This window comes from Dendrobates tinctorius, unplaced genomic scaffold (assembly GCF_039654945.1).
Source record: "Dendrobates tinctorius isolate UK_male_01 unplaced genomic scaffold, ASM3965494v1 ptg000144l, whole genome shotgun sequence".
Taxonomy (NCBI): domain Eukaryota; kingdom Metazoa; phylum Chordata; class Amphibia; order Anura; family Dendrobatidae; genus Dendrobates; species Dendrobates tinctorius.
In genome coordinates this window covers 7,883,938-7,908,890 of record NW_027361811.1, presented here as the reverse complement: position 1 = coordinate 7,908,890, position 24,953 = coordinate 7,883,938, and the positions used below count along the sequence as shown (strand labels likewise).

Genomic DNA, 24,953 nt, shown 5'->3' with positions numbered 1-24,953 from the left:
CAGTCACTATGTGGTGATAATATGTTGTCTGGCCAAGGTGTGGCGATATTTGTTCCTTGTATGTGGTATTATTCGGTCACTATGTGGTGGTAATATGTGGTCTGGTCATGGCGTGGCGGTATTATTCTGGTGGTAATATGTGGTCTGGCCATGGTGTGGCGTTATTTGTTCCTTGTATGTGGTATTATTTGGTCATTATGTGGTTGTAATACGTGGTCTGGTCATGGTGTGACCATATTTGACCCTTGTATGTGATATTAATGGTTGTTTTAAAAAAAAATGTAAGTGTATGTGACGCATTCCCTTAAAGAAAAATACATAAATATATATTTATTTTTAATAGTTTAGAGTAGAGTAGGGCCCAGCCCAAAGAGTCTACCATGTGGTGGTATCAGCTTAAAAATTATTTTGGCCAGAACAAAAGCTGCTGTTATGAATGTGATCTGGGGTTTGATGGGAACTGTTAATATCTGATCGGTGAGGATGTGGTGGGGAGTTTTTCCAAGAGTGGGCGGTGGGACGGTGGAGGCGGAGCTGGTGTGGAACCTGGGCAGAGTCTCAAGGGAACCTGAAAATTTGGCCAGTATGGGGTCCCGAAATACCTAGTGGAAGCCCTGGTCTCTCTCATAAGCTGCAGACCGCAGCTTCCTGAGACTTCAGTCTACTCACGCAGGCGGCATGATGTCATTATTGTCTCAGTCATGTCGCTCATGTCATTCTCTATATGGGAGAACTGGGCTCTTATACTATATATATGGGGATAACTGGGGTCCTCATACTATATATATGGGGAGAACTGGGGCCATCATAATATATATCTAGGGAGAACTGGGGCCATCATACTATACAGTATATATGTGAGAACTGGGGCCATCATACTAGATATGAGGGGAGAACTGGGGCCATCATAATAGATATGTGGGGAGAACTGGGGCCAGCATACTATATATATGGGCAACTGGGGCCATTGCACTAGATTTATGGTGGGAACTGGGGCCATCGCACTATATATACTACTAGCTGAAGAGCCCGGCACTGTGGTTAGTTATAGCAAATTATATTTATCCTCCATCCCATAGTCCCGTGCCCATATACCCATCACACATCCTCCATCCCATAGTCCCGTGCCCATATACCCATCATACATATCCGCCATCCCATAGTCCAGTGCCCATATACCCGTCATGCATATCCTCCATCCCATAGTCCAGTGCCCATATACCCATCACACATCCTTCATCTCATAGTCCCATGCCCATATACCCATCATACATATCCTCCATCCCATAGTCCCGTGCCCATATACCCATCATACATATCCGCCATCCCATAGTCCCGTGCCCATATACCCGTCATACATATCCTCCATCCCATAGTCCAGTGCCCATATACCCATCACACATCCTCCATCCCATAGTCCCATGCCCATATACCCGTCATACATATCCTCCATCCCATAGTCCAGTGCCCATATACCCATCACACATCCTCCAACCCATAGTCAACCATTATGACATCATAATGAGCGGCGGGGCTTGCAACCTATGATGACATCAGAGTCGCCATGGCAACCATAATGACATCATAATGAGGGGCGGGGCTTGATACACACTTGTAGATAAGGGCAAAATTGTTTGGTGAATTGGAACGCGTGGGGTTAAAATTTCGCCTCACAACATAGTCTAGGACGCTCTCGGGGTCCAGACGTGTGACTTTGCCAAATTTTGTGGCTGTAGCTGCGACGGTGCGGATGCCAGTCCCGGACATACACACATACATACATACATACATACATACATACACACACACACACACTTGAGCTTTATATATATATCCCATATCTCTATAGTAATAATAATCTTTATTTTTATATAGCGCTAACATATTCCGCAGCGCTTTACAGTTTGTTGCACACATCATCACTGTCCCCGATGGGGCTCACAATCTAAATTCTCTATCAGTATGTCTTTGGAATGTGGGAGGAAACCGGAGTGCCCGGAGGAAACCCACGCAAACACGGGGAGAACATACAAACTCCTTGCAGATGTTGTCCTTGGTGGGATTCGAACCCAGGACCCCAGCGCTGCAAGGCTGCAGCGCTAACCACTGAGCCACCGTGCCGCCCACCACTGAGCCACCGGTTCTGCTCCCATATCTCTGGAGTAAGCTCAGCTCTGCTCCAAATATCTGTAGTAAGCTTAGTTCTGCTCCCATATCTCAGGAGTAAGCTCGGTTCAGCTCCCATATCTCTGGAGCAAGCTCTGTTCTGCTTCCATATCTCTGGAATAAGCTCTGTTCTGCTCCCATATCTCTACAGTAAGCTCTGTTATGCTCCCATATCCCTGGAGTAAGCTCTGTTCTGCTTCCATATCTTTGAAGTAAGGTCGTTTCTGCTCCCATATTTCAGGAGTAAGCTAGGTTCTGCTCCCATATCTCTGGAGTAAGCTCTGTTCTGCCCCCATATCTCTGCAGTAAGCTCTGTTATGCTCCCATATCCCTGGAGTAAGCTCCGTTCTGCTTCCATATCTTTGAAGTAAGGTCGTTTCTGCTCCCATATTTCAGGAGTAAGCTCGGTTCTGCTCCCATTGTTGTGAGTTCATTTTTCCCTTCACCAGTGAGATCTGATGAACTCCCTCTTCTGGCGAAGGAAGGTAGTGAGGCTGATTACCAAACAGCTGAGCAGGTAGATGATGACTGGGTCACAGGAACTGATGACTGGATATAAGGCAGCCGACGCCCTGCTGCCTTGCCGGTGATTTTCCTGCTGGATTCTTGGAGACCAGTCTGATTTCTGCTTCTCAAAGCTAAGTTTTGCTTTGCCTTTTGTACACTTTAGTTCTGGTTTTCTTTGCCTTGTTTTTTGGAGTTCAGCCATCCCCGTCCGGGGGTGAGCTGAATTCCATTTTTGTCTCTGATTTGTTGTTCTCTGGCTCTGTTTTCAGAATATACCCGAGTGCTGATATAGTCTTTTTGAAGCCTAGCGACTTCAGGGCCTGTTTTTCCTATCAGTCTGTTGGTTCATTTTTGGATAGGGTTTTTGCGGATTGCAGACAGCAGCTTTTCTATCCTGTCCTATTTAGTTAGCTTGGGCCCCCATCATTTGCTCAACCTATCTTTTTATCTGTGTTAGTGTTTTTCATCTTGCTTCACAGTCATTATATGTTGGGGGCTGCCTATTGCTTTGGGGTCTGCTCTGGGGCAGTTTAGATTTCCCTTTTCTGTCTTTAGGCTAATTTAGTTCTCCGGCTGTGATCGAGGGGTCTAGGGCACCGTGGGAACCCCCCACGGCTACTGCTAGTTGTTGTGGATAGGTTCAGGGGTCTGCAATCCGATAGCTTCCAACTTCTCTGGTTTTCTGGACTTAGCTATTATTTTTGTTTTCTCCTCCTTCGGTGACTCATCCATAAAACCCCATATCTCCGGAGTAAGCTTGGTTCTGCTCCCATATCTCTGCAGTAAGCTCGGTTCTGCTCCCATATCTCTGCAGTAAGCTCGGTTCTGCTCCCATATCTCTGCAGTAAGCTCGGTTCTGCTCCCATATCTCTGCAGTAAGCTCGGTTCTGCTCCCATATCTCTGCAGTAAGCTCGGTTCTGCTCCCATATCTCTGCAGTAAGCTCGGTTCTGCTCCCATATCTCTGCAGTAAGCTCGGTTCCGCTCCCATATCTCTGCAGTAAGCTCGGTTCCGCTCCCATATCTCTGCAGTAAGCTCGGTTCCGCTCCCATATCTCTGCAGTAAGCTCGGTTCCTCTCCCATATCTCTGCAGTAAGCTCGGTTCCGCTCCCATATCTCTGCAGTAAGCTCGGTTCCGCTCCCATATCGCTGGAGTAAGCTCTGTTCTGATCCCATAGCTCTGTAGTAAGCTTGGTTCTGCTACCATTTCTCTGTTGTAAGCTCGTTTCTGCTCCCATATTTATGGAGTAAGCTTGGTTCTGCTCCCATAGCTCTGTAGTAAGCTCGGTTCTGCTCCCATATCTCTGGAGTAAGCTCGGTTCTGCACCCATATCTCTGGAGTAAGCTCGGTTCTGCACCCATATCGATGCAGCAAGCCCCTTAGGGCCCCGTCACACATAGCGATCTCGCTAGCGAGATCGCTGCTGAGGCACAAGTTTTGTGACACAACAGCGATCTCACCAGCGAGATCGCTGTGTGTGACAGCGATCAGCGTCCGGCCCCCCTGCCGGTATCGCTGTAGGAAACCGCTGGACATTTCTTTTGTCGCTGGTCTCCCGCTGGTCAGCACGCATTGCTGCGTGTGACAGGCGGGAGACCAGCGATCTGCTGGTAACTAACGTACACATCGGGTATCCAAGGTGATACCCGATGTGTACGTTAGTTACCAGCTCCCTGCATCAGCGCGCTGGTAACTAACGAACACAGAGACGTTGCGCGCTCGGCGTCGCTGTGCTGATCGCTGGTGAAGCTGTCTGTGTGACAGCTCACCAGTGATCACATAGTTGTCGGGATCGTTGGTGAGTCGCTATGTGTGACTCCAGCTTTACTGTTCCCATATCTACGTACCAGCCTATTTGTAAAGCCTGTTATCTCTGCTGCTTTAATGCAATGGCCAGAGTTAAGCAGGGAAAGGGAGGGCCACTGCCTTGTGATTGCCCCCCAGGCTGAAAAGTGCCAGCCAGCCCCTGTAAGAGACATATCTAGTATGGGTTATTCTGATTGGCTTTCTAATTGGAGGTATTTGGAATTACTGCTGCTGTTGCTACCACTACTACTAGTTACAGTGAAGGAAATAATTATTTGATCCCTTACTGATTTTGTGAGTTTGCCTACTGACAAAGACATGAACAGTCTATAATTTTAAGGGTAGGTTAATTTTAACATTGAGAGAAAGAATATCAAAAATAAAAATCCAGAAAATCACATTGTATAAATTATATAAAATTGCATTTTGCAGTGAGAAATAAGTATTTCATCCCCTACCAATCATTAAGAGTTCTGGCTCCTACAAACCAGTTAGACGCTCCTAATAAACACGTTACCTGCATTAAGACAGCTGTCTTACATAGTCACCTTTATAAAAGACTCCTGTCTACAGACTCAATTAATCACTCAGACCCTAACCTCTACAACATGGGCAAGACCAAAGCGCTTTCTAAGGATGTCAGGGACAAGATCACAGAACCATACGTAAGGCGCTGGGTGAGAAGGCCACACGTGTTGGTGCAATAGTAAGAAAATGGAAGAAATACAAAATGTCTGTCAATCAACATCGATCTGGGGCACCATGCAAAATCTCACCTCGTGGGCTATCCTTGATCATGTGGAAGGTGAGAGATCAGCTTAAAACTACACGGGGGGAACTTGTTCATGAGCTCAAGGCAGCTGGGCCCACAGCCACCAAGAAAACCATTGGTAACACATTACGCTGTAAAGGTTTAAAATCCTGCAGTGCCCGCAAGGTCCCCCTGCTCAAGAAGACACATGAGCAGGCCCATCTGAAGTTTGCCAATGAACACCTGGATGATTCTGTGAGTGATTAGAAGGAGGTGCTGCGGTCAGATGAGACAAAAATTGAGCTCTTTGGCATTACCTCATCTCGCTGTGTTTGGAGGAAGAGAAATGCTGCCTATGACCCAAAGAACACCGTACCCACTGTCAACCATGTAGGTGGAAACATTATGTTTTGGGGGTGTTTCTCACCTAAGGGCACAGGACTACTTCACCGCATCAATGGGAGAATGGATGGAGCCATGTACCGTAAAATCCTGAGTGACAACCTCCTTCCCTCATCCAGGACATTAAAAATGGGTCATGGCTGAGCCTTCCAACAAGACAATGACCCAAAACATACAGCTAGGGCAACAAAGGTGTGGCTCAAAAAGAAGCACATTAAGGTCATGGGGTGGCCTAGCCTAGCCAGTCCCCAGACCTTATTCCCAAAGAAAACTTATGGAGGGAGTTGAAGATACGCGTTGCCAAGCGACAGCCTCAAAATCTTAATGATTTAGAGATGACCTGCAAAGAGGAGTGAACCAAAACTCCTCCTGACATGTGCGCAAACCTCATCATCAACTACAAAAAATGTCTGACTGCTGTACTTGCCAACAAGGGTTTTGCCACCAAGTATTAAGTCTTGTTTATCAGAGGGATCAAATACTTATTTCTCACTGCAAAATCCAAATAAATTTATATAGTTTATACAATGTGATTTTCTGGATCTTATTTTTGATATTCTATCTCTCAGTGTTAAAATTAACATACCCATCAAATTATAGACTGTTCATGTCTTTGTCAGTGGGCAAACGTACAAAATCAGCAAGGGATCAAATACTTATTTCCTTCAATGTATTGGGATAGGATCTGGGAATACCCCTTTATGTTAATTTCCGTTAAGTCATAAGTGAGCAGCAACAGTCAAGAGAGAAAAAAGCACACCCCGACCACAGCTTAGAAAAGTCTACTCTTGTCATGGGTGACCTTTCTCATGACTATTAGGTTATATAAGGGAACTTTACTCATCTCGATCTGTGTATTTATTGTGACATTACTTTTTCAGGGATCCAGGTCTTCTACCTTTTTCTCTGCAGCCCAGATGATTTTTCATGGGTATTTTCATAAGCCATAGTACTACTTTTTAGACTCGTGTGACTGCTGTACACCAATTCTGCATTAGCAGACCAGATATCTTTGGCAGTCCATGTAGGGGGAGGAGTGTTATAGCAGCAGGATGTAGCAACAGAGACCCCGATTCCAGCGATATATCACTTACTGGGCTGCTTGGAGCAGTTTTAATAGAATCCCTGTTTATTCTGATGTAGATGTAGCAGAGCCAAGTCTTCTGGGTTGTGTATAACCCCATCCCCCTGATTGACAGCTTCCTGTGTACACTGTGCATTGTCACCAAGCTACTAGTCAGTGGTGGGTACGGGTTTATATTGATTAGCCTGATTGGCTGTGCAAGATGTAGTCCAGTAGTGATAACCTCATGCTGATAAAACACCGATTGTATTGAAACTACAGGGCACAGCCTAATAATTGACAAACTTCTAGAACCAGGCTCTCTACCTCTACATTACAATTCTCTCAGATTAAGTTGCAAAACCTGCTGACAGATTCCATTTAAAGGCAATCTGTCAGCAGATCTTTGCTATTTCATCTGAGCACAGCCTGATGTAGGCAGAGAGACCCTGAATTCAACAATGTATCACTTAGATTACTGGGTCCAGCTCCGCTATGATGCAGAGTATTTAGATTTAGCATGAAGCACACACAAGGCTCTATGTTTAGTGTAAATTATCTCCATGGTTTATTTGACTCAACAGCAACTATTACACAATGTGCCTGTCATGGTTCCACCCCCAGTGTGTCTAGTATGCAGGGGCGTGCTGAAGCTGTCAGTGTGTTGATTGACAGCTCAACTACTATCCAATCTGAGACTGGGAGGTGTCGGCTGTCTCCAAGTGTTCATTATTACAGGTAATTACCATGCTACTTAACAGAGCTGTTTCTTCCAGACCTCTGCCAGACATACATTCAGCTAGTCAGGTTTTTTCCTCTGTGCCTCAAGTGCTGTATGTTGATCTTTCATTGCCTGCCCTTGGACCTCTTTCTGGCCATGCGTCTGATTAACCCCTTCTGCTCTGATCCGCTATCCTCCTGGTATTCTGACCTCGGAACGTTACCTGACTACGCCTTTGTCTCTTCCTTCTGTTTATGACGTACCCTCCTTGTTTCTGACCTTGGACTTCTCGACTATCCTGACTCACGGCTTGGCCGTGAAAAGTGACTAGAGACACAGTGCCCAGTTCAATATGAAAGATTTGGTTAAGGGTCCTCTTAAGAACATTTTTGCAAACTACACATTCAATTCAGCCAGTTTGATGAATTTTGTATACTGCATTTTAAACACATGAAGCCTATTGGTCTCAGGACTCACATTACAGTTGCTTTTTCGGTGCGTTTTTTTCAGTGCATATTTATCTAAAAACCTGAAGGATTTCCTGATGCCAGCAAAGTGAATGGGAATCCTGAAGTCTCCTGCACAAGTTGCTCAGTTGTGATTTGCAGATTTGGCGCAGATATAAATCTACAGCATGACAGTTCTTTCCTTGTTTCTGCTGCAGATTTCACCCATACTAATGAGAGGGGAAAAAGTTGGAAAATGCTAAACGCCTTTGTTTGCAATGCAGATTTGTGCGTTTCTACAGCCGGCGCTCCAGGCACAAGCGACTCTCCAGCCTGATCTAATGTTTGTGTACTGGAAAGAATTCAGTGATAACGCCAGCACAGCAGAAACATTCTGGGAAACAGGGGAATGGTACTTTTCACATGGAGGTTGCACAGGTCACTTAGGAAAATATGTCCCATACTAGGCACAGAGAGTCCAATATATGCACATATTTGTGAATTTGGATTATTTTTGTATTTGCAGCATATTTTTAGTAATCCTGGGAACAAGAAAAAGCTAAGATTAGAGAGAAGAATCCCTAGGCTGTCACACGGCCAAAGATCGCTCAGTTCATCCGCTTCGTCGCAGAATAATGAATTGCGACCAGCAGGTCTGGCTTTTTCTGAGTTATTTGCCGCAGTCGCTTGGGGGTCACAATGCAACTCCACCCACGTGCATTATGCCGCTCACAGATCGATCTCTGGCAATGCAACCTGTGTCGTGGCAAAAAGTCGCCCCTTGGCACCAGCCTATAAGGGTCAGCTTTTTGATACAGAAATATTTCCAAAATGTTTAAATTTACACTTTATGAGGCCACATAAGGACACAATTTATACCCTACTAATGCTTCTCACTCAGGGCCCACCTTAATGAGCCAGAACAGAGGTGCTTATTATTAAGAAGAGGGAATAAACTCAAGAGTACTGACATTTTTTGGGGAAACTGCAGAAAATGTATCATTGAAAAAAAAAGTAGTATTTGGGTCACATCCCGCTAAGGCCACTGATGCCTATAAATAAATTATTAAAGGGGTATTCCCATCTCCAAGCTACTATGTGGTTGATGTAATAATAATATTAGCAAATACCTCCAATTAGAAATGTTGTATAGTTCTTCTGATTGGCTATGTCACTTACCCCATGAGTAGGGCTTTGCAGTGACTTAAGTATCCATGGATACAATCACTAACAGCTAAATAAATTTCACTGAGTGGTCATAACCATGGATACCAGAGCTACTGCAATGCCCTGCACTTGGGGCAAGTGATGTAGCTAATCATAAGAACTATACTACATTTCTATTAGGTATTTGCTAATATTATTACAACTAATACATATTGAGATATGATCCTGGAGATGGGACTAGCCATTTAAGCATCAATACTGGAGCCAAGGGTTTGTTTCTTTTTAGTTTATATCATATTTTTATGCTTGTTTTTCTTTTCATTATTTATTTCTCAAATATCACCATTCACCCCACATATCAAGATGATTCTTTCATTTACTAGCCCAGTTTTGGATAATTATTCACATAAAGAAAAAAAATGGGAGAAGATTAAATGAGGGGGTATGGCCAGAAATGCTGCAACATAGTCCAGTGGAATACCAGAACATGGAGCAAGAAGCAGGAAAAATTTAGGATTATTTAACAATGACATATGAAATGTAGGCTTTGTACATGTCCCTCAATTTACCTTCATATCATAGTCTAAAACAATAGTCAAAAGCGTGCAGAACAGCAAAAGCTATACCCAATACATGCTAAGTTTTTAGGTAAGAAAATCACATTTATGGATCACTCCTCTCACTTTCTTTTGCCATGACTCAATAATGACTCTTTAATAGGCAATCTGTCACCATATCACACAGCATAGACGCTATCAGTCAAGCTGGAGATGGCGGCGCTGTGCAGGGAATAGAGCTGGACTGACAGTGGCTTCAGAGCTCCAGCCTCATTTACATATCAATTCAAACACTAATTTCTCAGTAACGGAGGAACGGACTGGCCACCTAAAGGTATTGCTGGATTTGTTCTGGAAAGAGCTACATGTGCAGTAACCATTATTTAAATTTTTATAAATCAACAGTACACATTAAAACAAAAAAAGTTTGTAATATATCTTATCAGAGAAATCCTAGTCTTTCATTATCAGGACTTCATTCTCAATTCATAGGTAACAATTGTATTATGTCAAAACAGGTTTTTCATTACAGAGATAGGAGATGATAGTTCCTAGAGGACTAGGAAGTAGCTCTGCCTGCGGCGCCTTCCTCCTCCACTCACCGTCTACATAGACTCTTATCGGCAGCAACTGCCATATCCTCTCTCAGTAATGAGAAATACTGAGACTATTATCGGCAGCAACTGATAATATCCTCTCTCCGTAATGAGAAATACTGGTGTAGGCATTTTACCGTCAATTGAGAATTTAGTGAATGAATGATCTGTGCAGGAGGAGAATTAAAAAGCAGCTCTCTCTGATAAGATATATTACAAAAGATCCTTATTTGGAAGTGTACTATTGATTTAGATAATAAAAATTAAAACGAAGGTTACTCTTTAACTGGGCAAGGATGATGCATGAGCAATCATGTTTCCCCACTAATTTTAAATACGGAGAATGTTACTTTCTTCAACAATTAATTAATTGCTGAAATGTCCACTTCTTATAATGATGGTGGGTCTCACAACCTGAACCTTCAACTTCATAAACACACATAAGGTTGTAAGTCTGCGCTAGACCAGGTATTATGGTCTGTGTACGGACAGAGAAATATGCCTGTGTGAACCCCACCAACATTGCAGTGCTAACCACAAATTTAAAGAGGTTTTATGGGCAAATTTCAGAATAAACTTATGTTTAAAAGATTTCTCTTTTTCAAGATCTACCTGGATGTCATATCGAGTAACCCCTTTAAATCACTCTTCAAACCTTAGCCCACCCCCAATAAACATAATGTTTTTATCTGTAGTTTTCTTCTTGGTCCACTAACTGCTAAAACTTTTGCTTCTCCTTGAGTTGAGTTCTCTACTAGTGATGAGCGAGTATACGCGTTGCTCAGGTTTTCCCGAACATGCTCGGGTGATCTCTGAGTATTTTGGCGTGCTCGGAGATTTAGTTTTTGTCGTACTAGACAGGCTGAATACATGTGAGGAATGCCTATTTGTTAGGGAATTCCCACATGTATTCAGGTTGTCCAGCAGCCACAAATCATGCAGCTGCTTCGACGAAAACAAAATCTCCGAGCACGCCAAAATACTTGGAGGACACACCAGCATGCTCGGGAAAACCCGAGCAACGAGTATACTCGCTCATCACTATTCTCTACTCTTGTTCCCTTGAAACTTTTTAGCTTTCATCAGCTACTGTCATAACAACCTATACTAACCCATAGTCTCTTCTCCAAATAAACAGTACCTGGATGGCACTATTCACCATTTTATTACATCTGACATTTACAGTCTCAGTACGGTCTGCCATTTCTGGACTGGTCAAGGGTCTCCTGAGCCGAACACATGAAACATACCTGAATCTGTTGAATTCTGGTCAGGAGACCTGTTATCCGTCCAGACCATCACGGTCTGTATTCTGACTGTCAATATAGGACATGTGAAGCTGGCCGTAGTACTCACATTCCAGATTCATTCCATCATAAGATAATATGAGGTAGCACTTACCATTTTTCTGTAGGCACTTTCACTTTAATCATTTTGAAGCAGTTTTCATTTCACCATTTCAATCTCTGAATACAATAAAAAGAAGAACAAGACAAAAAAACTGATAAAATATGACATTTTCTAATATTAGAAATTGTACATTTAGCATAATCTTATTCCACTGCTAGTGTAGTTTTTATACTATAAGTATTGCACATGCCTCTTAGAGTCCACAAATTCAGTATTTGTTATGAACAAGACTGTCACGACTTTGTTGTTGGGTGTCCTGGGACCAGGGGCACCTTCCCTGTCCCCAAAGCTAGGAGCATCCTTGTTCACCCTGTTCCCCAGATTACTTCTGATGGTGAAGACGCCAGGGCCCCTCACCCTGCCTTAGCTCCTGAATCTGCCCTCAGTCTGTACCCTCCCCCAACCAAGGGAAGAGGGGAGTAGTAGTGTACCGTAATACACCAGACTAATAAGATAATACAAACAGGCATAAAGGAAAATATCAATCATACAAATATACTCACAAAACAGAGGTAAACACCGGGGAGTGGAAGATGGGGTAAAACCAAAAGTAGGAGAGAGGATTAGCACACAATCTAAACCACGCAACAGTCTCCGATAAATCCACGAAACACCTTCTCAATCCACCATCTCCTAGCCATGCAGCATAAGCTTGCTCTGGCAATGAGTGCTAGCCAGGGCCCAGATTATATAGGAGATGGGAGTGGCTAACAATGAACAGCTGAGAGTCTTAATGCAGGAAAACTTTCAAGAGCTCTCAACTGAGTAAATTAACCCCTGCACTGCTAAAAGAAACCTGCACATTTTAATATGAAGGTGAAGTGCTTCTAAACTGCAAGAAAATGAGAAATCAGATGCTGCGGTCTTCTGGCTCCTCTCTGTCGTGGTAAAACTATGACAAAAGCAATTGTCTGCAGCAGGAGCCTAACCCACTATCTTTACATGCACTACAATATAAAGCTTGTTAAACCACAGGCACTAAATTAAGTCCTCCATCTGTAGATTCTTGACCAAAAATGGAACAGATCAGCAAAAGGTAAAAATGCAGAACATCAGACAGACACAGTTAAGGCAAGTTTATGGTATATTTCAATAATTTATTTTTAGGTTTAGTTTTCCTTTAAAGCACCGCTCCAGCATATTTTTTTATTGCACCGCTGGAGTGGTTCTCTAAATGCAAGTCCCCTGCCCCCTCTCCGATACTCACCTGTTGCCCCCTTCATTCTTTTTCAGCGTCACTCCGGTCCATCTCCATCAAAAAGTGACCTGCTGGAGCGCGTCAGAAGTCACTTTTCAATACAAGTCTATGAGAGCTTTGTTCTGGCTTTCATAGCCTTGCATTGAGAGCTTGTGACGTAGCTTCTGACTTCCGACCAGTCAGAAGATACTGTCGCAAGATGGCGCCGCAGGATGAGAGCGGCGTCTGTAAGAAGTGTAATCGATGGAAGGCGAGTATATGACCAGGGGTAAAGGGCATACATTTAAAGCGCCACTCCAGTGCTGGTAAAAAAAACAAACGCTCGATTGGTGCTTTAAAAGGGTAGAATTGTTTTGCATTCTCCAGTGATGGTGTACGGCATAGAAATACAATATTAAAGGGGTTGTCCACTACTATGTCAACACCTTCTCATTCCTTGTGTTTGGTCACATGAAAATAAAAACACCTACCCTCATTTCTGGTGCCAGCGGTGTTCCCGGCCCTCACAGTCCCAGCACTCACGTGGAGGTTGTTACATCACATGAAGCCTGCACCAAATCAGCACCGGATTCAGTTTGGATGAATTGAACATCAACAGGATTTCAGGGCTACAGCTGATCACTTCCTCTTGATGTTCGATTTGTCCTAAGGTGGGGACAGTGACGCCAACGTTGATTATGCGCAGGCCTCGTGTGATATAACAACCTTACGTGATCCCCGGGAACGCGAGTGCAAACATTGACATCCAATGATTTTGTCATTTGAGAGCATCTGATGAGATATGCTAATGACACTCGGCTCTGCGGTGAGTGTGATCCGAGTGTCAGTGCTCTGTACACCATAATCTCACATGACAGCATCAGAGAAGACAGAGGAAGTAATCTCTCCATCTCCTCTGCTGCTAGCAGGAATCACACTGCACTCGGGTGATATCCGAGCTCAGTGCGATGTTTCACACGCACACATAGACTTACATGGGTGCATGCGATTAGATTCTCGGGGGTAATCGCAGCATACTGAGATTGTTTTCACATGCCGAATTGACATGAGAAAATAATTGCAGATGTGAGCTGCCCCATAGAGAAACATTGGGGCGAGTGCAATCCGATTGTTTTTGTCAGATTGCACTCGTCCGAATGGATCGAAAGTTGGAATGTGCCCTCACAGTGCAGCGCACAACACTGCTTTGTGTGCACAGCTCATTACACGAAACCCCCATCAGCAACTCTATGCAGCACTTGTAATATATAAAAACAACAGTTACACTTTAACCAATCAGATTTTCAGGGATATTAGATATGAATCCATAACAGCCTTAGGCTGTGTGCACACGGTGCGATTTTTAAGCGTTTTTGCTGCGATTTTTGCCGCAAAAACGCTTAAAAAACCACATACAGAGCGCACTCCATGCATTCCACACATGCTGTGCTAATGCTGCGATTTGTCTCCGCGGCGGAACCGCATCGCGGAGAAAAACGCAGCATGCTCATTCTTTTTGCGGAATCGCCGCAATCCCGAAAAGAATTGCCGCAATTCCGCACCCATAGGAATGCATGAGATCCACTTACTTCCTGCATGTGGCTATGCCCACCATGCAAAAAGTGAGCGGCTCATGTGCGGATGGTACCCACAGTGTGGAGGAGAGGAGACTGTCCTCCAGGCCCTGGGTACCATATCCCTGTAAAAAAAAAAAAAATAATTGAAATCGGGTTATAATCACCTTCCGGCATTACTGGGAACAGGAGCATCGCTAAGGCCTGGGAAGGCTGCGCGGGATGTCGGAGGGTGAATATAACCCGATTTTTCATTTTTTTATTATTTTTTAACATTCTATCTTTTACTATTGATGCCGCATAGGCAGCATAAATAGTAAAAAGTTGATCACAATTGTCAAACACTATGTTTGACGAGTGTGACCAACCTGTCAATCACGTTCCAAGCGATGCTTCAAATCGCTCGGAAAGTGCTTGAATTTCGCACGCAAAAATCGCGGGAAAAACGTGAAAAAAAAAACATGCAAAAACGCAGAAAAAGATGCAAAAAAAACGCAAGTTTTTCCTGGGAAGAAGTGCGGGTTTTTTCTGCATACGTGGGCACATAGCCTTAAAGTGCATATATCATGTGCTCTTGACACAACAATCATGGCAGCACATGATTTTTAAGAAAAATAATTTTCAAGCAAACTTTTAATCAAATCATTTCACCCATAGAAGAGTGTTTCCCTCAGGTGCTCGCCAGCCTGTAGACACCGGATAATTATCATGGAAATGGGCAATCTTAAGAACACGCATTCAACATAATCAGCCAGTGTAAACGCACCTCAGGTCTGGTGTGTAGCCAATGTGTCCGGTTTTATTACCAGTGTGTCTGTTTTTACCATCCGTGTGTCATCAGTGTGTCCATTTTTACTATCAGTGTGTCAGCCATGTGTCCGTTTTTACCATCATTCTGTTATCCATTTGTCCGTTTTTACCATCAGTGTGTCATCAATGTGTCCGTTTTTACCAGTGTGTCCGTTTTTACCATCAGTGTGTCATCAATGTGTCCGTTTTTACCATCAATGTGTCCGTTTTTACCAGTGTGTCCATTTTTACCATCATTGTGTCATTCGTGTGTCCGTTTTTACCATCAGTGTGTCATCAATGTGTCCGTTTTTACCAGTGTGTCCATTTTTACCATCATTGTGTCATTCGTGTGTCCGTTTTTACCATCAGTGTGTCATCAATGTGTCCGTTTTTACCAGTGTGTCCATTTTTACCATCAGTGTGTCATTCGTGTGTCCGTTTTTACCATCAATGTGTCCGTTTTTACCAGTGTGTCCATTTTTACCATCATTGTGTCATTCGTGTGTCCGTTTTTACCATCAGTGTGTCATCAATGTGTCCGTTTTTACCAGTGTGTCCATTTTTACCATCATTGTGTCATTCGTGTGTCCGTTTTTACCATCAGTGTGTCATCAATGTGTCCGTTTTTACCAGTGTGTCCGTTTTTACCATCAGTGTGTCATCAGTGTGTCCATTTTTACTATCAGTGTGTCAGCCATGTGTCCGTTTTTACCATCATTCTGTTATCCATTTGTCCGTTTTTACCATCAGTGTGTCATCAATGTGTCCGTTTTTACCAGTGTGTCCGTTTTTACCATCAGTGTGTCATCAATGTGTCCGTTTTTACCAGTGTGTCCATTTTTACCATCAGTGTGTCATTCGTGTGTCCGTTTTTACCATCAATGTGTCCGTTTTTACCAGTGTGTCCATTTTTACCATCATTGTGTCATTCGTGTGTCCGTTTTTACCATCAGTGTGTCATCAATGTGTCCGTTTTTACCAGTGTGTCCATTTTTACCATCATTGTGTCATTCGTGTGTCCGTTTTTACCATCAGTGTGTCATCAATGTGTCCGTTTTTACCAGTGTGTCCGTTTTTACCATCAGTGTGTCATTCGTGTGTCCGTTTTTACCATCAGTGTGTCTGTTTTTGCCATCAGTGTGTCATCAGTGTGTCAGTTTTTACCATCAGTGTGTCATCAGTGTGTCCGTTTTTACCATCAGTGTGTCATCAGTGTGTCAGTTTTTACCATCAGTGTGTCATCAGTGTGTCCGTTTTTACCATCAGTGTGTCATTCGTGTGTCTGTTTTTGCCATCAGTGTGTCATTCGTGTGTCCGTTTTTGCCATCAGTGTGTCATTCGTGTGTCCGTTTTTGCCATCAGTGTGTCATTCGTGTGTCCGTTTTTGCCATCAGTGTGTCATTCGTGTGTCCGTTTTTGCCAGTGTGTCATTCGTGTGTCCGTTTTTGCCAGTGTGTCATTCGTGTGTCCGTTTTTACCATCAGTGTGTCATCAGTGTGTCCGTTTTTACCAGTGTGTCCGTTTTTACCATCAGTGTGTCATTCGTGTGTCCGTTTTTACCATCAGTGTGTCATTCGTGTGTCCGTTTTTGCCATCAGTGTGTCATTCGTGTGTCCGTTTTTGCCATCAGTGTGTCATTCGTGTGTCCGTTTTTACCATCAGTGTGTCATTCGTGTGTCCGTTTTTGCCATCAGTGTGTCATTCGTGTCCCCGTTTTTACCATCAGTGTGTCATCAGTGTGTCCGTTTTTACCATCAGTGTGTCATTCGTGTGTCCGTTTTTGCCATCAGTGTGTCATCAGTGTGTCATTCGTGTGTCCGTTTTTGCCATCAGTGTGTCATTCGTGTGTCCGTTTTTGCCATCAGTGTGTCATTCGTGTGTCCGTTTTTGCCAGTGTGTCATTCGTGTGTCCGTTTTTACCATCAGTGTGTCATCAGTGTGTCCGTTTTTACCAGTGTGTCCGTTTTTACCATCAGTGTGTCATTCGTGTGTCCGTTTTTACCATCAGTGTGTCATTCGTGTGTCCGTTTTTACCATCAGTGTGTCCGTTTTTACCAGTGTGTCATTCGTGTGTCCGTTTTTACCATCAGTGTGTCCGTTTTTGCCATCAGTGTGTCCATATTTACCATCAGCGTGTCTGTGTTAAGCAGCCTCATCTGCGGGACACTTGTCCTTTACTATGTATATCCGCTTTGATTTACTAATGAACCTGGATTTATGGGGGAAACGAGTCAAGATCACGATTTAGAAGCCCATTAGAAGTGATATCATCTTAAGATGAATAAAATGATCTGCATCATTAGGTCTAACTCGTGAGATTATGTCTTGTCATATTGAGGCCTTACTCACACCGCGTTCAAAATGGGGATTGCTATAATTGCCTTTTCCGCATCATTGATTTATTGATCACGATCGTGTTGTCCTGATGGTCTCCATGGAGATCCCCGGCCGCAAGATGGCCGTGGGGTCCTTCAAGGAAGGTGGCTTCTCAGTGCCTGCTCAAACGCTGATCTGATGTTCTGCAGTGAAGAAGAATTGCAGGGTATCAGATCATCAATCTGCTGCTATACAGTGATGTCCTATCCTGGGACTAGATAAAGTTAAAAAAAAAAATTAAAGTGTCAAGCTATTTTAAAAAATCGTCAAATAAAGAACAAAGAAAAAGACAAAAATATTATTACAATAATTACCTTTATGTAAAAAACAAATAAACAAAAAAAAAAAAACAAACAAAAAAAAAAAATAGTACACAGATCTGGTATCGCTGCACCCGGAAAAACCTGCTCTATAAAACTGTCCCACAAGTTTACCCATTCTGTCCAGGCCTATTTCATGAGTTTTATTTTTTTTTTATTTCTGTGGAGCCATGGTTGAAAAGCAATGTCTGACTTTCATTTGTTCATTTTCATAGATTTTTGATTCATTATTACTTGTGTCAAGATTCAAGTTATTTCTGTCACCGTTGTGGGTTTTTCTGTCATTAAACGAGAGGCACCAACAATTTTGACCTCTTGTGTATACATGGCAGGGACTTATCCACGATGTCTTCAGGTTTTATACAATATAGCTTTGTCTCATGGTAAGCGAACGCGTGAACCCTGGCCTCATCCATCATCTTAAAGGAATGAATGTATAAGTGGTTTCAGAAGTGACAGACTCCCTTTAAAGACAGCTAATTGGTATATGTAGTTTCAAATTATTCTTTATTATGCAAAACTGCTACAGCGAGCTGATTTTTGAGGGGTGCAGATTTCTCTTGTTTGGCCAACAATACAGCCCGGCCAGATAAATGGGCAGGCAGAGGGAATGCCCTGACAGTGTCCTACCTACAGATCAAACATCCTAAACACTTCTCCCGGAATAACTGGAAAACGCTCAGTAAAGGGGTCATCTTCCAGAAGAGTCGGCAAACTTCATGGTCATAGCCGCAGGCAATGTCCGACATCAAGCGGTGTGTAGCTGAACATCATTATTTCCATACATGCCCAGTGTCCCGGTCCAGTGGCCATTCTGCTTTCATTTTGGCAAGTTTGTTGGCATTGATTGATATGCAGTACCAGCCTTCAAGCCACAAGTATACTGTGGGGAGATCAGATGAGAACATAGGAGTGAAGGGGGTCCCATTAAGGCATTACTAATAGTGGGGACCCCTTTTTTGTATATTCAAACTACAAGGCAAAGTGCACTTGGCCAGTATTTGGTCAGTATTTTACCTTAGTAACTATAAGCCAAAACCAGGAGTGGGTGATAAATACAGAAGTGGTGACGTGTCTCTATTATAGTTTCCCTCTGATTGTTCCACCCCTGGTTTTGGCTTAAAAATACTGAGGTAAAATACTGACAGTGTGACCGTGGCCTTACACCCGTACCCATTTTTCGTTCATCCTCTATCATCTCTAGAAATAAAATGGCAACATAAGCCATGGCCCTGTTTGAACAGCTTATTTTTGTGCTGTCATTAGGAGAGCCCTAGTGCCCACTATCCATGGATTACTTGAGTTCGGGGTCTTTACTGTCACTGCACCCCCTCAGTAGTTGCCTGAGATACTTGTGTGGCACAGACAATCACTATTGCAGACCTTTCCATATGGGCAGCAGTGGGTCAGAGAGGTGTCCTACTCCTATATAAATTGGAGAGGCATAAGGAAATCATTATGGCTGGTGAGCTATGCATGGCGGTCTCCTCCCCACACACAATCTTCAGAATCTCCGATGTCCCTTCTGAAAAGCAGACAGCATTATTCCTCAGTCTTTCCCCTTTTCTGTAGAAGGCAGTTTTATGGCAATGGACTAGATCAACAAAGTAGCCAAAAGTGGTGATAGTGTCCTGTGTGTTATACATGGTGGGAGGACATTTTTCACAAAATGTATTATGTTTCTTGGTTATATGTCTAAGACAGGCTTCTCGTCTTTTCGCTATACAGGGAATATGTTGTGAGCAGATAAAAAGTAACAGCCCAAAAAGAGCTATCTGAAAAAAAAGGACTACCCACATATACATGATAGAAATGCAAGTCATCATTGACCCTCGCAGGACCAAACATTACAAGAACTTTTCAGAAATCCTGCAATACAATAGTAGGCTTTTGCAGCAAGAGTTATACATTTTGGAATAAAAAAAAGAAGTGGGATTCCAGCCCAACCGAAGTCTTCCATCTGAAGTTCTGCAAATATCTCCTCCAGGTACATCGCAGCACCTCAAACATAGCCTGTCGGGCAGAGCTGGGCCGATTCCCCTTATGGCTCACTATACACAAGAGGGCGCTATCACACCAGGCGCATATACAGAACAGCAACCCCAGCTCCTACCATCATAAAGCCCTGCTGAGCCAGAGCCAAGAGCAAGCCAGGAACCTCGGCAGCCAGCTCAACCAAAGTCAGCAACACACTAACTAAAGCCCAAATAAAAGAGATCTCAGAGAGCTGCAAGATGCAATACATAGAGGGTTGGAAGAGTGAATTGGAGAACTCCCAGAAACTCACCATCTACCGGTCACTGCGGAGGGACTACACACTGGCTCCATACCTGGAAAGGATACGCCACCCCAAAGACAGGCAGACCTTGAGTATATACAGATTAAGCGCCCACAACCTAGAGGTGGAAACAGGGCGGCACCGACAGACATACAAGCCACGAGAGAACAGACTGTGCCAGCACTGCCAGCAGGGGGCTCTGGAAGATGAGGTGCATTTCCTGCTGCACTGCAACAAATACTCAGCAGTGAGGGACTCCCACTTCCAGAAACTTACCACCCATACCCCAGACTTCCCATCCATGGACGAGGAGAGGAAACTCTGCATCCTACTGGGGGAAGAAGAATCAATGGTGGAGGTCGCCGCCCAATTTGTCACCACATGTCATAAGATGAGAGGAACTAAAGACCTCCAAATGGACAATCACTCCCCAAATTTTGCCCCCAACACCCCATCCCCACTACCCTAATCCACTCCCCTGCCACACTTCTTTTCTTGCTTTGGCAACACTAATTGTATTTTGGTCCTGCCAATAAAGCCTATTTGAATTTGAATTTATATTGGGTACAGCAGTGTCTCCCTCTAAACCAATTTGTAACCCATCGTCTGGCAGGTTCAATGGCAAATCTAATGGAAAACCCAAATTAAAAATTTGTTTCTGGACTGATTAAATATCTTATTCAATGGTCTGTAACTGGCAGATACTATACAGACCACCTTCCCAGCCAAAAGTAAACCAAGCGACCTCCATTCAAGCAATACAAGTTATGTAGGCCAGTAAATTAAGTGCCCGGCATCAATTGCAAAATCAGGTGCCCTCACTATAGTGCTCACTGTACTCACCTGTCTGCCAGCGCCCCCAGGCAGTGTACGTGCCAGCACCCCCAGGGCGGTGCCAGTCCCAGCACTCCCAGGGCAGCGCGAGCTCCAGTGCCAGCGCCCCCAGGCAGTGTACGTGCCAGCGCCCCCAGGGCAGTGCCAGTCCCAGCGCTTCCAGGGCAGTGCGAGCTCCAGTGCCAGCGCTCCCACGGCAGTGCCAACGCCCCCAGGCAGTGTACGTGCCAGCGCCCCCAGGGCAGTGCGACCTCCAGTGCCAGCGCTCCCACGGCAGTCCCAGCGCTCCCAGGCAGTGTACGTGCCAGCGCCCACAGGGCAGTGCGACCTCCAGTGCCAGCGCTCCCACGGCAGTCCCAGCGCTCCCAGGCAGTGTACGTGCCAGGGCCCACAGGGCAATGCCGCTCCCCGGCAGTGTACGTGCCAGCGCCCCCAGGGCAGTGCCAGTCCCAGTGCTCCCAGGGCAGTGCGAGCTCCAGTGCCAGCGCTCCCACGGCAGTGCCAACGCCCCCAGGCAGTGTACGTGCCAGTGCCCCCAGGGCAGTGCCAGTCCCAGCACTCCCAGGGCAGTGCGAGCTCCAGTGCCAGCGCTCTCAGGCAGTGTACGTGCCAGCACCCCCAGGGCAGTGCCAGTGCTCCCAGGGCAGTGCGTGCTCCAGTGCCAGCGCTCCCATCCTAAAAGCTGGGTCCACAATAGCCCAGTTTCTCATATGGTCCCCCACCAGATCTAATGTAGCCCCCTTACCCAGGATGATCTGCAGCCATGTCTGTATTATATGCAGACTCGGACTGGCCCAGAGGGGAAACGGGGGGTCCCACCACCCTAGAACAGCAGGATCTGGCACAACTCACATGATTCCCCATGCACAAACAAGGGAAATAACTAAAACTACCCAGGTTGTTGTTCAAGAGGGTAACCTAATATTACATGTAGCTCCCAGAGTCAGTATTACAGGTGGGCCCCTGGCTCCCAAGTCTGTTACTGATCATAGTAACTCTTCCCTTGGATCAATAGGACAGAGACCCCAATAATGGGGGGGCTATTGTAGACAGATAGATTAGCACTCGGGACTGGGGGTCTCATATCATAAAGGGGTCATTCCTCAGAGATCAGGGGGGCTACACTTCCCTACATCATCATGGGCAGCGACCACCATATTGAGTGGAGCTGGCCCTTGGTGTCATCATTGTCTGCCACTCGCCCATGTCCCCCCACACAGCAGTGTCTGACAAGTGATCAGACAGAGGCCCCTGCAGCATCCATCACACGGGACGCATCGTGTCTCCATGACAACACACAGACCCCCGGTATACAGACACACAGCCCGGCAGGTGCGGCCACTGCAACCCTCCTCCCCGGCCACTGCCGCAGCACACCACGCTCGTCATCCAGGCCTCATCACCTGACACACGGAACTCCCAGCCGCCGCCGCTCCGGAGCCCGGGCTGTCACTGCCCCAAACAGCGAGACGCCGCACCTCGGTAACAGCAGAAGAACCGGAGGCGGAGCGACAGGTCGCGGCTGCTAGGATGCGATGCTGGGGACCTGGGCGTGGCAACCGCACATGGGGTGGAGCCGGCGTTCACACGCTCCTACTGTGCCCGGTCAAGTGTGAGCGTCTTTACTATGCGTGGGCGTGGTTACAATATGTTGTGGGCGGGGTTTGCTACCCTATTGGAGGAGAGCAGAAGAGTGCTCACGCCGCTGAGCTCACAATGAAAGTAAAGCGATAGAAGTCTGCGGGTAACCCGTATGGAAAGCCAGCCAAAACATGAAACAGCTGCCAGCAGCTTTATGACAACGGTCTGAACGAAGAGCTGCAATAATGGATCACAGCAGCCAATCCTAGGGCAGCTTTTAGTTTACTAGCGCAGGCTAAAGAATGAAAGCTGAGTTCTGATTGGCTGCTATGTGTAACGAAGATAAATAATGTGGCATTCACCAGATGAATTAAATGTTCCAGAATCCTTTTTTATTTCATCCAAGAGACTTTGGGATTTGCGGGTTAGGGAGCGTGCAGGTGGACGCCGATTCGTGCGACAAGCGCTTCAACAGGTCCAGTATTGCGAGGGGGTGGGGTCATTTCCTTTTCAAAGGATTTAGACTCAGAGTTACATATGAACAAAATCAAATGTTGCATACTTCAATACAATGAATGAAAACATTGACTCACTAAATACATAGCTTGCAGCACTGCAGCAAGAAGACTCAATTCATTATTATAAGGGTATATTTCCTCTGTCAGTAAAGGGTGCAGGTTTGACGCTGCGTACATCCGCAGCGCCCAGATGTTACAGCATAGTGGAGGGGATTTCAAGAAATCCCGCCTCCACTATGCGTTCAAAGGCGCAGGCAGCAGGCCTGCAGAAAGTGACATGTGGCACGTCTTTCCAGAGCGCAGCATGTCTTTTTAACGATGTGGCGAAGCTCTGTTGCCGCACCGTAAATTTCCCATAGACAAGCATTAGATGCAGGGCCACCATCAGGGCATTACTGCCCTTACTGCTGTATGGGGCCCAGTGATTAGAGGCAAAAAGGGGGTCACGCCCGCCCGGTCCGCACTCAGGCCTTCATCTCTTTGCTTCTCCTCATCGGGCCCGGGATCCTGTACATATTTTTCAAGTTTTCAGAACGCCCGATGCATTAAAGCACTGTGGTGTTTTAAAGATACACCACAGAGTTGTTAATGTATCCGGCAAACAGAAAAGGGCACTGTACCTTTAATCTGTGGCAGCCGGCCCGGGTGCATAATGGGACTCCTGACGTCACACAGTGTCGCTGCTCCACTTCCACTTTCTGGTCCGGAGCATAGCAGCGTGCGTGCCATGTGGGTGGGGCACGGGCGGATGGCGGCAGACGAACAGGACAAGTGGAGGCTGGCGAGCATGGTGAGTGAGTCTCTCTGGCGGCGGTGAGAAAAGGCTCACCATGGCTGCTGGATAGACTGGTAGCACACCGCTGATGAGGGAAGGCAAGGCGAGTGGTGACTGGAGGCCGGCATCCAATGGGGCGCAGGGCTTCTGGGCCCTGTTAGATGCGGGGCCCCAGACAGTCCCCACTAGCCTCCCCCTGGGCCCTGTTGGACAAGGGCCCTCAGTTCCCACTAGCCACCCCCTGGACCCTGTTGGATAAGGGTCCCCATCCAAAGTTCCCACTAGCCTCCCCCAGGCGCAGTTGGATGAGAGCCCCCAGTCCCCACTAGCCTCCGCCTGGGCCCTCTTGGACGCAGGCCCCCCAGTCCCCAGTAGCCTCCCCCTGGGCCATGTTGGACGCTGTCCCCCAGTCCCCACTAGCCTCCCCTGGTGTTAGGCATAGGGTTCCGGGCACTGCACAGCAGGAATCTCGAGCCTTGCCATCAACAGTCTCCCAATCCCCTTCAGCCGCAGTGGAGCCTACTCAGCAAACTCCTCGATCTGGCATTCTGCTCACACCAGCATTGTGGACTCGGTTGCTGCTGCCACCTCTGGTCCAGTTATGGGAAAGCAGCCTGAGCAGCAGCAAAAGACTCCAGAATCTAAGTCCTTCCTTCGGTCCACTGAGCATGCTCGTGGGACGATCTCCCATTGGGGATCGGGTGTCACGTGCTCAGGTCCTTCTCCTGCTCACATTGGCTCTTCAAAGAGTGTCCCGGAAGGACGTCACTATAAAAGGTTCACATGGCCGTCCCGCCATGCGCTATGATAGACTCTGAGGCTATAGTGTTTAGTGTATAGTATGTGTGATGACAGATGTATGAGACTGGTGATTGACGCATTAAGATTCCCCCTCCTTGGATATCACGCATGAGTTAGGGTTTAGGAATCAGAGTCAGCACCGTTGCTCTGACACTGCTTAGCGCCGCAGTGTAACTACTCATCACTCTCTAGCTCCCTGGGGCGTCGGCCAGTACAGGCCTCTTGAACCACTGCTACTGCAGCGTCCGCCAGAGTAGCGCTGTGCACCGTTTGTGCGCTTTCCAACTAAGTTGTCAGGCTGGTTAGTGGCGTCCGCCAGGGCAGACATTGCACC

At 45.8% G+C, this 24,953-nt stretch overlaps 1 protein-coding gene across 5 annotated transcripts in view; it reads right to left on the bottom strand.

The window, feature by feature from the left end:
- The window catches only part of AGTPBP1 (ATP/GTP binding carboxypeptidase 1), a 261,694-nt gene extending 237,266 nt beyond the window's left edge, over positions 1-24,428 (bottom strand). The window contains exons 1-2 of one of the 5 annotated variants that reach the window (XM_073546002.1): positions 24,375-24,428; positions 11,585-11,649 (exon numbers count right to left, since the gene is read on the bottom strand). In XM_073546002.1, coding sequence (XP_073402103.1) covers positions 11,585-11,616 — 32 coding nt within the window. In that variant the 5' untranslated portion in view covers positions 11,617-11,649; positions 24,375-24,428. Of the gene's footprint in view, positions 1-11,584; positions 11,650-22,347; positions 22,575-24,374 lie in introns of those variants that run through there. The other 4 variants (XM_073546003.1, XM_073546006.1, XM_073546001.1 and 1 more) reach the window with 4 other exon arrangements.
- Positions 24,429-24,953: the final 525 nt, after the last annotated feature.